At 43.3% G+C, this 12,528-nt stretch overlaps 1 protein-coding gene and 1 long non-coding RNA gene across 4 annotated transcripts in view; one reads left to right on the plus strand and one right to left on the minus strand.

The window, feature by feature from the left end:
* The window catches only part of LOC138757930 (uncharacterized), a 28,255-nt gene extending 20,599 nt beyond the window's left edge, over positions 1-7,656 (plus strand). The window contains exon 2 of the long non-coding RNA XR_011353997.1: positions 7,570-7,656. This is a non-coding gene — a long non-coding RNA (uncharacterized lncRNA). The remainder of the gene's footprint in view (positions 1-7,569) is intronic.
* LOC138757929 (ubiquitin-conjugating enzyme E2 D2-like) overlaps positions 1-12,528 on the minus strand; it is a 47,399-nt gene that overhangs the window by 10,284 nt on the left and 24,587 nt on the right. For 2 of the 3 annotated variants that reach the window (XM_069926081.1, XM_069926082.1), the window contains one exon: positions 7,549-7,642. In XM_069926081.1, coding sequence (XP_069782182.1) covers positions 7,549-7,642 — 94 coding nt within the window. Of the gene's footprint in view, positions 1-3,290; positions 3,367-7,548; positions 7,643-12,528 lie in introns of all 3 variants that reach the window. The other variant, XR_011353996.1, reaches the window with a different exon arrangement.

Genomic DNA, 12,528 nt, shown 5'->3' on the forward strand with positions numbered 1-12,528 from the left:
TAGTGGAGTTGTTCAAGTGAACCGGTATGGACTTGAAGGGCCGACATGGCCTGTTTCGTGCTGTAAACGGTTATATGGTTATGATTATTACCCCAGAGATTGCCTTCAAATTGCTGATACATTCAACTACTAGATTTTCCTGCGATGGGGAAAAGTCCAGCCCATCCAATCTTTCTTTATAAACAGCAATATTTAGGCAACAGCTCTCTTCATCCCTCTGCATTCTCCCAACCATACACAAGACATCCAAGTGCAGTCTAACCAATAACGTGCACCTGCAATTTGACTTTCCAACTTGTGCTCAATCCTCAGCTGGGAAAGCAAGCATATCAAATACCTTGTCGCTACTCTATCCACCTACATCTTCATTTTCATGGAGCAATGGACTTGTGCACCCAAAGTCCTTCTGTACATCAACACTCCCAAGGTCTGTCATTTAGGCTACATGTCCTAGATTTGACCTTTTTCCCCAAAACTCATCTGGATTAAATTCCTTCTGCTGAGTTTAAGAAAAGCAGGAAGGCCACATGATAATTCTGAAGAATCTGAACAGGAGAAAGAAAAGAGGACAAAAGAACAAATATACAAATTGTTTCATAGATGGGTTAGTAAGTCAAGGTGCAAATAAGATTTACAAGGATATTGTAAGGATCATGTCTTTTAAAGTCACAAGCAGGAGGTGAGACAGGAGGACCTGGTGGTAAAAGCTGGGATCGCTGGACGAGGGAAATAGATGACATTTTATGCAAGTGCTTTGAGTTTGTAGACCGCTCCATATTCAAGTACTCAGTGGCTAACCTCAATGAATATAACACTGACTTCATCAGCAAGTGTGTGGAGGACTGCATGCCAAACAAACTATAGCTGAACTGAGAAGAGCACACTACTGAAATCCAAGCAACCTGGCTTTGTATATGAAATCCAGATATGATCTCCATGAGACGATTCGAGACACCGAAAGGCAGTAGTGACAAAGCTCAAGTCTCAGGCGAACTGACTGTCGCTCACTGGCAGGGTACATATGCTATCACAAGCTACAAAGTAGAATAAAAAACAGCACATTCCTTTCTAACAAGCTCAATGCCACCTATACTCGCTTCAAACAGTGATGCAGCTTCTCCTACCACAACAACCCATGTACACATGCACAGCCGATGACATATCAGACTCCCCAAGAATGAACCCACAGAACCCAACCATCCTGGACTTGTATGCAGAGCAGCTGGTGGAAATATTCTCAGACATGTCACCTCTCCCTGTAGTAAACTGAGTTTCTACCTGCATTAAGGAGGTCACCATCATCCTGATGGCAAAGAAAAGAATGTAGTAACAGGCCCAAATGACAATCAGCTGGTGGTATGAATCCTCTACTATGAGGTGCTTTGAGAGGCTGATCACAGACCACATTAACTCCAACCTCGACTATGGACACAAATAGTCCGCAGCAGATGCGATCTCTCTGGCCTTCCACTCAGCCCTAGAACAAGGATACCCATGTCAGACCACAATTCTTTGACTCTAGCTCAACCTTTAACACTATAGTTTTCAAGCAAACTCTTCCCAAACTCCAGGACTTTGGCCTCCATAACTTCCTGTCGTGCAGGCCACAATCACCCTGTGTACTCAGCCCCACTATACTACCCGCGCACTCATAACCATGCCGCCAAACACCAACTCCACTTATAGATTCAGATGATACCACCTTCACAGTCTGGATTTCAAACAGTTACACAATGGAACACAAAGATAGAGGATCTAGTAGCTTCTTGATGGGACAACTGTTCCTACAATGTCTCCAAGACCAAAGAGTAGTCATCAACTTCAGGAAGAGGAAGAGCTCACTCCACTGTCCGCATCAATGGTGAGGAGGAAAAGAGAGCAGATAACGACATTCTTTGAGTAATTATCGCAAACAACGTGTCCTGGTCCAAACCCAGCAATGCTACAACCAAAAAAGCGCACCAACAATTCTGTTTACTCAGATGCCCAAGGAAATTCAGCATGATCCAGGGGTTCTTACCAAATTTTAGACAGAAGAGAACTGTTCCACCCAAGGCCGATAAAGACTGAAGAAGGCAGTGAACACAACTCAGACCATCGTACAAACCCACTTCACTCCATCAACACTACCCACTGCCTCGGAAAATAATCCAATGTTCTAAAGTAGTCATTCTCAACAGGGGCCACAGCACATTTAAGGGGGAGACATGGTCTGAAATCAAAATATTTTTGATGTTTTTATGCAGTCAGCAGAAGTATGGAAGAAACAAGTAAACTTGACTGCTTCACAGGAAGGGGGCCTAAAAACTGAGCAGAGCCCTGAATGGCCCATAGTCAAAAAAGGTTGAGAATGGCTGTTCTAAAGGACCCATTGCATCCCAGACATACTCTCTACTCCATCCTCCTGTCAAGGTGAAAAATGAAGGATCACAGATTCAAGAATAGATTCTTTCCCATTACCATCAGATTACTGAACATACCTCCCAATTTTCCCGATGCCCTGCAGTCCCTACACTTTATTTATTGCTATTGCACAACCTGTTGTATGAATAGACTTACCTGGGTAGCATGCAAACTAAAGTTTTTTTATAAGATTTTAGTACACACAACATTAAAATAATTTAATTTTCTGCAAGCTAATCACAATTTATCAATTTAATCTCTTACTCCAGGCAATCAACCAGAATTACACTGAAGAGAACAGGGAGCTCAATGGGTTAAATAGCTGTCTCATATTCCTATGTATGCAGCTCCATCCAAGAATAGTATTCAGCAGCGCACAGGGTCACCTTCGTCCTTTGATTCAGCCAGTCATTAGCTGAAGGCCTTCTATGTGGAGATATACCATATAAAGTGTTCATCAAAGCACAAGTATCCAATCTCTTTCCTTAATTACACCATCCACAAAAACAAAGTATTTTCGATATACAAGTATAATCTGAACTTGGAAGGTATGTAACAACAAAGGGGATGATACCTAAAACACTCTACTCAACAATAATCTACATGCCTCTACTTTCAGAGGTGTGGGTTGTGGGTGTTTGGCTTTGTGGGAAGAGTTGATCTCAACAATGGTGCCACACAACTCCTAGGCTAGAACTGTGAAAGCTGAATCATTGAATTCATTCAAAGCAGATTTCTGGAATTTGAAGTGTCATGGCAAAAGTACAGGAAAGTAGAGCAGAGATGGATCAGCCATAGTCTTAAATGGCCAAGACACCTTGAAAAGGCTGACACCTACTGCTGATACTGATGTTTAGATACTCTGGGAAATAGAAAAAGTAACTTGCTTTTTAGGGCTTCTGCAGAGACAGTTCGCATTCTTATGGAGGTGATTATGTTCAAGGTCCACAATACTTCTTGGTTCTTTTAGAAGGAAGGTAGAAACATATACCATGAACACAGAATCACTAAACTACACTTGAATGAGCACTGGGCAGAATACATTGCACCAACATGAATTACAACAACAATCCCATAGTATCGGGGAAATTTGGTCAATGTGTTATTGATCAGAGTAGCATGCAAGTAATTCACAGGAATCTGATTTTTATGAATAGTTTTCAACAATCTCTTAGTCACCCAAACTTACAATGACAAATACCCACAAAGAGAAACCCATCCCTCATAAGAGTATAGGAATGCAATAGAAGCAGACCACATAATATCTCAAGCCAATTCTCCCATTTAAACAAATCAAGCTGACATGAACTGGGTCTCAGGTCCACTTTCGAGACTGTTCTGCAGAATCCTCAACTCCAATGGTTAAAGACTTTGTCACTTATTCAGTAGCAGCCTCCCCCTGGCTTCTAACTACCCCAAGTATACTCTGGATCACTGTTCCAAAGACTAAGGAATTGAAATAAGAAAATTGATTTTTTTTTAAAAGACTAGCAAAAGAGGCTGTCAGATTATTGTAAAAATTCACAAGAATCAAATTCTTCAAGGAAGGAAATCTGCTATCCTTAGTCCAACCTGCATACAACTCCAAACCAAATTGTGTGATTGATCTGAACCATCCCCACAGCTGAGGGACAAGTGTAAGAAAAACACAAACTGATGTTGGAACTCAACAAGACAAGCAGCATCCCTGGAGGGAAATGAACAGTTGTAGCAGCTACTTCGGTAGAGCTACTAAATCAATGCACATACACACACCTGGTTAGTCAACACAAGACTGATTTATTCTGACCTTACAAGCTTCTTTTATATACTGCATGTCCTGGGCTCCACAGGACAAGGTGGGACATCACTATGAGTTTGCTGCCGATCCACAGGACTGGCAGGTTTAAATTAAGCCCTGTGAGTGTCCCGCACCCTCTGGAAGGAGACTCAGCAGATCAGCGTGCCATTCCTTGGCACGCAGCATCGCTCGCGTGTGGTCCATTAGGAGAGTATTCAGCTGTCTGTATTATGGTTCTGCACACCCACAGAATCGCGCCACTTCGTGATACCGTGCAGTGTGCCCGCTCAGCCCGCTGCATCACTCCCACCCCACCCTCCTCCCCCCCCCCCAAGAACTGTCGCCAGAAACTAAAACACCAGCCGCATGCGCCTTAGGTGGGCGCCCTCGCCATCTGGGCTGGGGGCACTGAATGAGTGAAGTGGGATCCACATGGGCAGGCTTGAGTTTGTTCACACTAAACAGCTGCGAATGGCCCCCAATGTCCAAAATCACGTGGAAAGGGCCCTCATATGGTCGCTGTAACGGCGGTCCTAGGACCTGTCTGCATACAAAAACAAAATCAGCATCCAGGAGTGGTGGGGGCACATGCCGTTTAGGGGTTCCATGCCAGTTGGTAGGAACAGGTTTGCTGATTGCGACACTATGTCGAAGCTGCTGAAGGACGTCCAGGTTAGAGTTGATTGAAAAATGAATGTCCCCTAGAACTGTAAGGACCGTACAATAAACTATCTCTACCTGTGGACGATGCAGACAAATCTTCCTTTGGAACCGTGAGCACTCCCAGTAGAGCCCATAGTAACTCATCGGCCCAATTGGGATCAGTGAGTTGGGCCTAAAGTGTGGACTTCAGTTGCTGGTGGAAATGTTCCACAAGGCCGTTGGACTGTGGGTGGTACGCTGTGGTGTGGTGCAGGTATGTGCCACAAAATCGCGCAAAGGTGAATTGTGCTCCGCGGTCTGAAATTATGTGCGTTGGGACACCAAATCTAGCAATCTAACTGACGATGAATGCTCTGGCGCATGTCTCAATGTCACTGGATGGCAATGGGATGGCCTCTGGCCAGTGCATGAAACAGTCAATGACGGTTAGAACATATCTCATGCTTTGAGATAATCCTTTATCTGGACATCTAAAATCTGGAAAGCTCCAACATCCGGCATTTTTTTCCTGGTGCTGGTAGAGTGGAGGGGGAGGGAGAGGGAGAGAGACAGCAGCGCAATTAGGTTGGGCGGGGGGGAGAGACGGCAGCGCGACTCGGGAGAGATGCTAGCGCGACTGGAAGGGGGTGGATATGGCAGCACAATTCAGGTGGGCAGCTGACTTGTGTTCTGAAATCCAGAAAAATCCAAAATTCAGAACATTGTCCTCCCAAGGGTTCCAGCTAAAGGATTGTGTACCTGTACTGGCAATGGTCCGGCCAAGACCACATGCACATGTTCAAACCACCTGCGTACCACTGGGAAAGACTGAAGAGATGCCTTAGCGTGCTGCTGAATTTTGGCAGTCTGGCAGGAGGTACATGTGCATGCCCATTGCGCAGTCCTTTTTCAGTCCATGCCATATGTATTTATTTGACATGAGCTTGACGGATGTTCTGATGGAAGGATGAGACAAGACGTGTATCTGGTGTCAAAAGGTGTCAATGGTCTAGGGTACCCCAAAGACATGTCACAAAGTAGGGTTGGGCCGCCCAGTTGTGGTGCCACCTGTTGTATGTCCACGTTAGCATTGGCCATACTGTATGCCTGAACATCAGGGCCAATGGCATGGGCACTGGCTAATTCAGGAATATCAATGCCACATTGAATATGATATACAGTCGGTCTGGACAGCATATCCATGACGAGATTGTCTTTACCTGAAACATGGCGCACCTCCGTCGTGAATTCTGAAATGCATGATAAGTGACGCTGCTGTCTTGCCGACTATGGATCCTTTATTTTGCTGAAGGCAAAAACAAGTGGCTTGTGATCTTTAAACACAGTGAAATGCTGACCCTGCAAAACATAGCGGAGTGTCGTGTGGCGACACGACCTGGGAGTTTGGACAGGAATAAAGTCTCAATAAGTAAACAATGAGAATGAACATCTGCTAATGCAAGCATCTCATTCATTAGGTCAGATGGATTCCTGTCATTCAGGCCCTCCACATTTAAAAGCTGCATACCGCGCTCAGGTCTAGTCAATTCCAGTGTGTCCATGAGAAATTGGCAGAACCTGATGTACTGGTTCTCTGCCGGGGGATTGGCAACAAATTCACTTACTCGAGCTGCTGTAACAGAGTCCAACGGTCCTACTACGTGCCAGAATTTTGTGTCTTCTGCCATTATCCCATGAAGACGAAACTGGGTTTCAGCCTGATTAAGCCATACCAGAGGTTGATGGGTCCAGAAAGGAGGAAAGTGAAGTCCCACTGCATTAGCTGCCGCCATGGCAGCAGCTACTGCTGCTGCAGTTGTGTCCATAATAACTGTAGATTCAAGCTTTGGATGAATCTTGAAGTCACTAATTGTAGCGGCTACTTCAGTAGAGCTACTAAATCAATGCACACACACACCAGATTAGTCATCATAAGACTGATTTATTCAGACTTTACAAGCTTCTTTTATATACATGTCCCGAGCTCCAAGGGACAAGGTGGGACATCACTATGAGTTTGCTGCCAATCCACGGGACCGGCAGGTTTAAATTAAGCCCTGTAAGTGTTTCGTGCCTTCCGGCAGGAGACTCAGCACATCAACGTGCCGTTCTTCGGCACGCAGCACCACTCGCGTGCAGTCCATTAGGTGAACATTCAACTGTCAGCATTATGGTTCCGCACGCCCGCAAAACCGAGCCAGCAGCGGTTCACGATACCGCACTGTGCGCCAGCTCGGCCCACTACATAGTTAATGTTTGGGTCCAAGCCCCACTTCAGGACTCAACCAGAAACATCAGCTGTCCATTCCCTCTACGAATGCTGCTCGAGCAGCTAAGTTCCAAATGCAGTTATAGTTTGTTTTTTTGCTCAACATTTTAGCACCTACAGTCTCTGTGCCTCCAGAATAAGTGTGAGCATTGTCAGTGAAAAAGTAGGAAAAACCACCGCAGAACCTGAGCTAATCAGAGCCATGAGCTTTACAAAACTGGGAAACCACAGGAGATTTAGGAATTGACTCCAACCAAACTTGGGAATGAGATATCACCTGTGCTCAATGCATATTACAATGCTAAAACAGTGATGCATACTAGTTGATTCAAGTTATGCATTCCTGGTAAAAGTACAGCACAATTCAGTCTCCTCTGTATGATTCTACGCAAATGTAACTCCAAAATGGGAGAAGACTGAATTATTCAACAATTATGCTTTGAAAGATACTCACTTTTCTCTATCTGTTTTGTAGATGCGTGCAATCTCTGGCACTAGTGGATCGTCGGGGTTTGGATCACATAACAGTGAACAAATAGACAATAGAACTGAAAAAGATGTAGTAAGAGATTCAGTTTTGTTCTTTAACCAGCATCCTTTATCTTGCACCTCAAACATTAATTTTCTTCTTATTTGAAGTCATCTTACTCAATGAAATCTAACCAGTTTTGAAAGAAAAATCTCTATAAAGTGGCATATTATTCAAAAGGTTATTGTAGATTTGAATACACTAAACATGGCTGAGGTTGAGAATTTACCAACATATTAACACTTAAATAAAATTTTACTGGACATTTTTGCTAAATCAGTGCAACAATCAAATCATTTAGAATCTCCTTCCTCTCACCCCATAAATACAAGAAAAACAATTATACAAAAAAAGTGTACTGTCACCAGTTACAGGCTTCACATGCAAAATAACATTTAGCTGCAAATGGACAAATAAATGTACAATCAGGGCAAACACACCAGGTAACGTAGAATGTTAGAGAGCAATATAGCATGGAAACAGGCTTTTCAGTTCGCCACTATCAAGCACCCATTTAACACGAATTCTTCCCCAACTCATTTTATTCTCCTCGCATTCTCAACTCCTCATGTTCTGCAACTCACTGATACATTACAAACAATTAACAGTGACCAATAATCTACCAACTCAACTTTAACACAATCTGATAGAAAGCAAAAACAAATGGTTGATATTTCAGCCCATAATGTCGACCGTTCTTTTTCTCCCATGGAGGCTGCTAAACACAGAGTTCCTCCAGCAGATTGTGTTTAGCTTCAAATTCCAGCATTTGCAGTCTCTTCTGTTTACAAACTAAGCCTGCCACCCATAGTTTTGATATTGACCAGTGGTGTCTCTTACTTGCACATTAAAATATAAAAATTCCCTGGGCTTTTTACTGCGCTAGTGACCCAGGTTCAAATCCAGCGCTGTCTTAATTGGGGGTTTTGGGTGGCATAGGCTCATAAGCTAGAAGGGCCTGTTACTGTGCTTATATGTCTGAATTTTTTAAAATTTAAGACATTTAAATTTAATCAGTTGGTTTAACTTAGTAAATTAGAATGTGTTCAAACTTGACAGCTCTACATTTAAAATCACTACTTGTATACCTTCTAGTAGAATAGAGCAATGAAATCACTAATCACTAATGCTGATTGTAAAAGATTTATGATGAAATTGGTATTGTAATTGGAGAATTCAGGAAGAGGGACAATGAAATTCCAGAACAAATTACTATCCAGAAGGAACCATTAAATATGGATAAAGCTCCAGGGCCTGATGTGTTTCAGGCTAATATGATCAGCAAGAGAGCTTTTGTTAGGGCTCTGAAAGAACATTTCATATCTTCTCTGCTTAGAAAAACTGGTGTTTGGAAAGACACTGATTAACCCCAGTTTACAAATGATTAAAGATACACTCACTCGTTTCTTTCAGGACACAATGGAGTTGAGTTCTATTTTCTTCAGACACAACATTGCATTCTTCAACTCCCCAAACCCCTTCGACCTCCTCATTGGCTCACCACCACATGGGTAATCCTGAGAGTCTCTCTCCTCCTCATGCATCCGAGATCTATCACCAGTATGCTGACACTTAATATACCTGCGCATGCATGCTAGAAATCCCACACATCACTTTCAGTTACCGGTATGTCATCAGCGGTGACCGGCACCACTCCCAACGCAGGTAAGTACACAACAGCAACATGTTAAATAACTGAAGCACAGCAAAGCCAACTTTTTCTGGGACGGGAAGCAAATTCCTCAAGTAATTAAAGGCTAGTCTAAAATCAGAGGAAGGGAAGTTGTTGGAAAATAATGCTGACGTGGATGGCAGTGAATTATCAGAGCATGGCTTTGTTAAGAGTAGTTCTGCCCTATGACCAAGCGGTTTGATAAGGGTAGTATATTTAGTATGGTCAACACAGATTTTGGTAAGGACCTTGACAAGGACCAAAAAGGCAGAGCCCATGGGATTCAAAGCAATTTAACATATTAGACTTGAATTTAACTTTGTGGTGGACAATTGAAAGCCTGTGATCTTGGAGTTTGTTGGAAGCTGCTGGGACCTTGCTGTTTGTTATACTTTTTTTTAACGATTATTGGAATATTAAGTGCACAACTAACTTAAAAATTGATGATATGATGCCTAGCAATAAGAGTAATCTCTAGGTACAGATTGCTATTAATCATTTGTTAAGATGGGTAGAGAAATGACAGATGAAAAATGTGAGGTGTTAAGCTTTGAAAACACTAAATTATAGATATAGTTAGGTAGAATATATAGCATGAATTTAAACCCATAGAGTATTGAGAAACTTTAAATATCAAAAGATTCATGAAACCAGCAGCACAGGTAAGGTGGTTAACAAAGCACAGAGACTGCAGATGCTGGTATTTTGATCAAACAATGAGCTGCTGGAGGGACTCAGAGAGCAAGTCAGGCAACATCAGAGGTAGAAAATGACCAGTCAACATTTGACTTTTCATGGAAACTAAAGTGATATTCCATATATAAAGGGGAAAAAAGGAGCTGAGTAGGAGCAAGATGATGATATGGTTCAGGACAAAATGTGGGTGAGATGGAAGGCCCGAAAGAGAGAGACCTGGAGAAATTAGAGGGTAAAGAACAGTCAGTAAGTAAAGAGATGGAGTACAACATTGGTAAATGAGATGTCATCCACTTTGGAAGGAAAAATAAACGATCAGATTATTATTTAAATAGTGAAAGATTGCATCATGCTGTTAGGCAGAGGGACTTTGTCTTGTGCAGTTCAAGGCAACGAAAATAAAGGAAGGATACGATTGCATTGAATGAGGTGCAGAGGAAATGTTGCCAGAGGTGGAACAATTCATTATAATAGGCTGGATACATTTGTTGTAAAAAGTAAAAACACAATGCTGGAGAAACTCAGCAGGTCAAGGTATGGAAAAATGTCAGCAGGTGTTTGAATAAAAGGGGGAGGCATGGTCATAAAAGGCAGTAGGTAATAGGTGGAAAAGGGAGGGGAGGGCACAGCAGCAAGGAAGGGGGAAGGGGAGCAGAAACCAGAAAAGTCTATATTAATGCCATCTGGCTAGAGAGTGCCCACAGGGAAAATCAGGTGTTGTTCCTCCAACTTGCAGGTGGTCTTAGTGGGACAGTACACAAGGCCATGGACAGACACGTCAGTATGGGAGTGTGAAGCAGAATTGAAATGGTTGGCTACTGGGAGGTCTCTGTCACTGGTGCGGACAGAGTGAAGGTGCTTAGTGAAGCGATCTCCCAGTCTGTCCAAAGTAGAGATGGCCACAAAGGAAACATCAGAGGCAGTAAATAAATCCTGTGGGTGCATAAGTGAAGTGTGGCTTCACTTGAAAGGCCTGTTTGGGGCCCCAGACTGCGATGATGAAGGAGGAGGTGGGAGCATGAGGGAGTGGGATTAGTGCACGACAGAGTCATGGAGGGAATGGTCCCTACAGAAGGCAGTTGGGGGGGGGGGTGGGGGGAAGGAGAGGGGAAAGATGTGTCTGGTAATGGGATCCTGCTTCAAGGGCCTGAAATTCAAGAGGATATTGTGTTGGATTTAGAGTGGTAGGTGAGGACAAGGGGAAAATCCGGTGTTTGTTGCACCTGGGCAGAGAGGGCTAGGGAAGATGAGCAGGAAATGGAGATGTGGGTGAAGGCTGAGTTGATGGTGGTCCGAGGTGAAGCCACATTTGTGGAGGGTGGCAGACATTTCGGAAGATCTGGACTGGAAGACCACATCTTGGGAACGGATGCAGCAGAGACGGAAATTTGAAAGAACAGAATAGAATCTTTGCAGGGAACAAGTGTGAGGAAGTGTAGTGGAGGTAGTTGTGGGAGTTGGTGGGCTTGTAATATATGTTGGTGGAAAGCTTACATTTGTTGCCTTTACCACAGTAAAGGCTTTTTGAGAAGGGGTGGGAAGAGAAACATCAGATAATGGTATACAGGGAGAAAAATTCCCCTTCACAAACATTTCTAGAGTGAAACGTGAAAGTCTGCAGACGTAGTGATTGCAGTAAAAAAACAGACATTCTAGAGGAAATCAGCAAGTCTTGCAGCATCCATAGGAGGTAAAGAAAGATTTTTTACTGACATTTCAGGCCTGAGCACTTTTTCAAGGGGATCTCCCAGTGGCCACCCTTTTCAATTCTCCACCTCCAGTCCCTTGCCGACATGCCTGAACACAGTCTCATGCACTGCCAGACCGAGACCACCCGCAAATTGTAGGAACAATAACTAGTATCCCCTCTGGGCACCCGCCAACTGGGTGGCATTAACATAGACTTCTCTGGTTTCCGTTAGCCCTCTTCCTTGTGTTCTCCTTTTCTGTAGCTCTGTCTCTCTTCTCTTTTCCCTAGTTCTGCATTCACAGGGCCAAAACACCTTTCCACTATCAATTCTCACCTTTCCTTTCTCTTGGCCTCTTCTCCATATCCAATTATCATCTTTTGTCTAATAGACTCCTCCCCGTCATTTATTTTGTTCAGGCACTGCCAGCTTTTTCTCAAACCTTGAAGAAGGGCTCAAGCCTGAAATGTCAGTAATATATCTTTACTTCCTATGGACGTTGTGAGTCCTGTTGAGTTCCTCCAGCATTTTTACATGTTTACAAACATTTCTAAACTCATCACACAAGTTTAAACTGAGAAAAATTTAAAAGGTGATCCAGGATCATTTTTTTTCCCCCCACTAAGTGATTGATACCTGGAACTTGCTGGAAGAGATAGTGGTGGCATTTAAACAGGCACATAAATAGGGCAACACAAAGAATATGGTACAAAAACACAAGCTGCAGGAGGAACTCAACAGGCCAAGCAATATGAGTGGGACAAAAAGAATGATCAATCTTTCGGGTCAGAACCCATCAATATTGCTGTGTTCCAGCCCCAAAGGTTGACCACTCTTTTTTCCCCCCAC

This window comes from Narcine bancroftii, chromosome 3 (assembly GCF_036971445.1).
Source record: "Narcine bancroftii isolate sNarBan1 chromosome 3, sNarBan1.hap1, whole genome shotgun sequence".
NCBI classification, from domain to species: Eukaryota; Metazoa; Chordata; class Chondrichthyes; order Torpediniformes; family Narcinidae; genus Narcine; species Narcine bancroftii.